The 4,099-nt window shown below is 36.1% G+C and overlaps 1 protein-coding gene across 5 annotated transcripts in view; it reads right to left on the reverse strand.

Moving 5' to 3' along the window:
* Positions 1 to 2,461: 2,461 nt before the first annotated feature.
* The window catches only part of CEP152 (centrosomal protein 152), an 80,793-nt gene continuing 79,155 nt past the window's right edge, over positions 2,462 to 4,099 (reverse strand). For 3 of the 5 annotated variants that reach the window (XM_011355075.2, XM_011355077.2, XM_023527835.1), the window contains one exon: positions 2,770 to 3,800. In XM_011355075.2, coding sequence (XP_011353377.1) covers positions 2,770 to 3,800 — 1,031 coding nt within the window. Of the gene's footprint in view, positions 3,801 to 4,099 lie in introns of all 5 variants that reach the window. The other 2 variants (XM_011355078.2, XM_011355074.2) reach the window with 1 other exon arrangement.

Raw genomic sequence — 4,099 nt, forward strand, 5'->3', positions numbered from 1 at the left:
GGTGGAGGGAGAGAACTCAGAAGGAAAAAAAAAAAATCCTCTTCACAGTAAGACTGCAAGCTAAAATTCCATACACATGGGAGAAACTAATTCTATGAAAGGCAGTAAAAGCAACAATTTGGATATGATTTCACTCCCAAGTGATACCATAATTACTCTAGAAGAAACTTTAAGAATTTTTAAGTCTTTAAAAATATAAAGAAATAGAATTTGAAAAACCAAGAGTACTAAATAAAACAAGCAGAAATTTTACAAAAAGTGTAGGTATAAACATACCAACTAGAAATCCTGGACATGGAATAAACAAAGAATCAGCAAACTGGAAGATGGCACTGAGGAATTCCACAAAGCAGCAAGAAAGAGATAAAAATGTACAAAAGAACAATTAAGAGACACAGAGGATGTGTTTAATAAGAATTCTATAGGTAGAGAGTATAAGAAATGGTGAAGCTATATTCGCCTCCTTCAAATCTTCACCCAAATGTTACCATCTCAGTGTGATCTCCTGAGGGGGGTCTAACCACCCCTCCACCACCACTCCGTCCTTTCACCTGGCTATAACTGTCTCCATAGCACTTACTAGCTTCTAACATCCTTCATAAATTATGTATATTTACTGTCTCCCCTAGAACTAGAGTGTGAGAGCTATTTTTAAAAATAGAGACAAAGAAGAGTAAATTAAACCTAAAGCAAGTATAAGAAAGGAAACAGACAAAATAGACTTTAAGACAAAGGCTAGAAGAGACAAAGAAGGACCCAGTAATCTCGCTCTGGGAATTTATCTCAACAAACCCCAAATACTACTTTGAAGGGCCACGTGCATCCATATGTTCACTGCAGCATTATTTACAATAGCCAAGATATGGAGGCAACCTGGGTGTCCATCAATGGATCAATGGATAAAGAAGAGGTGGTACATATATACAATGGAATATTACTCAGCCATAAAAAAGAATGAAATCTTGCCCCCTCAACAACATGGATGGACCTATGGGGTATTGTGCTGAGTGGAGTAAGTCAGACATATAATTTCACTCCATGTGGAATCTAAGGAACGAAATAAGGAAACAAACTCATAGGAAATAAGGAAACAAACTCATAGATATAGAAAACATTTTGATGGTTGCCGGGTGGGAATGGGGAAGAGGTGAGTGAAAAGGGGGAAAGGGTTCATATACAACTTGGTAGTTACAAAATAGTTATGGGGATGTAAAACATAGCATAAGGAATATAGTCGATAACATTGTAATAACTATGTATGGTGTCAGATGGGTACTAGATTTATCAGGGTGATCAATTCATAAGTTATATAAATGTGTAATCACCTTCTTGTACACCTAAAAATCATATAATATGTCAACTGTAATTGAAACATTAAAAAAAATTTTAAAAAAGATTAAATACCATGATGAAGTTAGATTTACATGACCGTGGTGATGCCTATGGGGCTTGTGCCTCCTTTATGTTCTCACACCACACCTTTTAGACCAATGTAAATCACCAGTGCTGGTTTGGCTGTGCAGTCCCTTCATTTATACAATTATCAATGTACACATTCCTTGGTGGTTGTGTGTAGGGTGTTTGAAATAAAGTAAGCTAATCCTATTGATTAGGATAAAATTATGGATATAAAAAAAATTAAGTTAAAATTATGACATCGAAAGAGATTAAGGACATCATAAAAGGAGCAGAAATCAAAATTTCCCATTTCAATCTTGATGCTGAGGATTTAAATACCTGACAAGAATTTAAAACAAAAGATGAAAAAGTAGGGAAGCAAAAGGCTAGATTCTCAGGTGTCATACTCACGGCTTAAAATGATCAACCACCAACCAGATTCATAAATTCTGCTGGTAAAGGAGTTTTCCTAGGAATTCCAGCTGAACTGTTGGACAAGGTGCATTGACTGTATCCTCAAAGTGAGACTCTGAAAATATGGTGTGTTCTTTTTTCTAACTGTATGTCAACTCAAGCACTGAAATCCTGTGCTAATTTTTAGGCTTCTCTACATTTGGTCACCAGTTAAGGTGACACAGCTTTCCAAACTCCAGAATGTCCTCTTCTAGGTTCTTGCTTTCATAGATGCTTATCAGGAGTATGATGCATCTTGCCACCCATGCCACTACCACCCACATTAGCCTGGTTCTGGGTGGAAAAACATATTGAATCAACACACAAATACAGTCCACAGTGTGGCTGTGGTTGACAGATATGAGAGAAGTACTTGCGTACACCATTTCTACTAATTGAAAGCAAGGATCAAAATTTTGAGTAGATATTTCCAGGAAAAGTATGTCTACAATAAGTATATAATAACCTCATTAAACATGGCCAATTCCAAAAACTAAATTTGGCTGATCACATGTACAAATCATTAAAATTCATGTTTTTTTCTAAATTTTGAACATGTTAATATAACATTTCTATATTATGAATTACAAAATAATTCATAACAATTCTATAGACCATATGCAAGTTTATTTAAATAATTTAACACTGCACAGAGAGCTAATTTATAAATATAAAAAATAGATGGTTTAGTAACCAAATATAAGCACCACAAGGAAGGAGATTACACATAAACCATCAGCCTTTGAAAGATTAAGGCAACATTAATATCTCAAGTAATTTTATGAGAATACTTTACTCATATGATAGTCAGATGTTATTAAAACATCTCAAAATAGGCAGAGCCCACAAATTTTTTAGTATGAAGTCTTCCTTTCCAGTCTTCTCATCAATATATTCTTCTTAAATACTGTACAACAATTAGTCAAGATTGACAAAGGGACTATCAAAGCCACTATCTTGTTGGCTAGATAGAGGAGCAGTTAGTTTTCTCAAAGGCTGCTGATGCATGGAGGATGGTTCTGTACTGCTCAGTTTTTTGAAATCTGACTTTAATATGTCAGCTTTATGATGAGTCGGGTGCCCAACAGTCATTCTGATTTTCCCTGGCTGGGAATACATGGTTTCTTCTGCCAGGTCTGGAATGTGACTACTCTGCCATTTTATTGGTTGACAATTCGTATTATTTTTCTCTGTATCTGAAAGACAACTGGCTGCTGACAACTGTTTGAAATTACCAGACTCAGCTAGCATATCCAGAGTTTCTTGTGGCCTATCTTGTAAAAATGACACTTCATGACCGTTGTAGGGTAAAGTGGCATTGTTGGAATACCAGCTAATGGTGTCACTCAGGTCTTCTCCATCCCTTACTGGAGCTTCCTGAACACTCAAATTTCCATTTTTCTCAGATGCAGCATTTTCACTCCCCATTAGTGGATTACATTTATATACTTTTAAACCAACTCTTTCATTAGGACCTTGAAAGGTTATGTGTGTGGATCCAGATTCAGAAAGACTAGGGGCATTTCTAGGTGAGGACTGATTTCCAAAGTTCCCCAGAAAGGGGTATTCAGCTGAGTGCAGATGTGGTTCAGAGCCAGTATCACTGAGCAGGTCTTTCTTCTTGTGCAAACCAAAGCCTCTTTCACCTTCGCAAGGGACAAAGTCGGAAATATTCCTTGGCAAAATGTCTAGATGTTTGGGACCGTTATCCCCAAATTGAAAGTCTGAATGTGACCCTTTGGGACCCATGTGCTTTATGTCCTCATGCTCTGAGTCCTCCAATCGCCTTCGTAAGTCACAAGCGGCCCTCCTCTTAGGAACCTGATTACACATACTTCTGGGGACAGTTTTCAAACTGTTTGATTTGCTTTCAATATGACATGGTATATTCTGATTCACATCATTCCTTTTTGATTGTTCAACGATTATCTCTGAAGTCAGAGGCAGTACTATAATATACAAGGGAACACAAGATTAGGAGAAAATTAACACTGAAAAAGAAAAAAATTTACATTTTTACATATTCCCAAAGAATGCTTATTTCTTTTAAACATTATCAAAGAGAATACATCAATGCTGGACATTTTAAAGTAATCTTTTACATATATTCATTCGATAAAGCTAGTTAATTTTGTTACTGAAAGCTGATATATTATTATTGCTATCCACCTGATCTATTATTTTCTGCAATAACGTTACAGCATTTAACAGCCAACTGCAATGTTTCCAATTCTGCTCTGATGTCGAA

This window comes from Pteropus vampyrus, unplaced genomic scaffold (genome assembly GCF_000151845.1).
Source record: "Pteropus vampyrus isolate Shadow unplaced genomic scaffold, Pvam_2.0 Scaffold19, whole genome shotgun sequence".
NCBI lineage: Eukaryota > Metazoa > Chordata > Mammalia > Chiroptera > Pteropodidae > Pteropus > Pteropus vampyrus.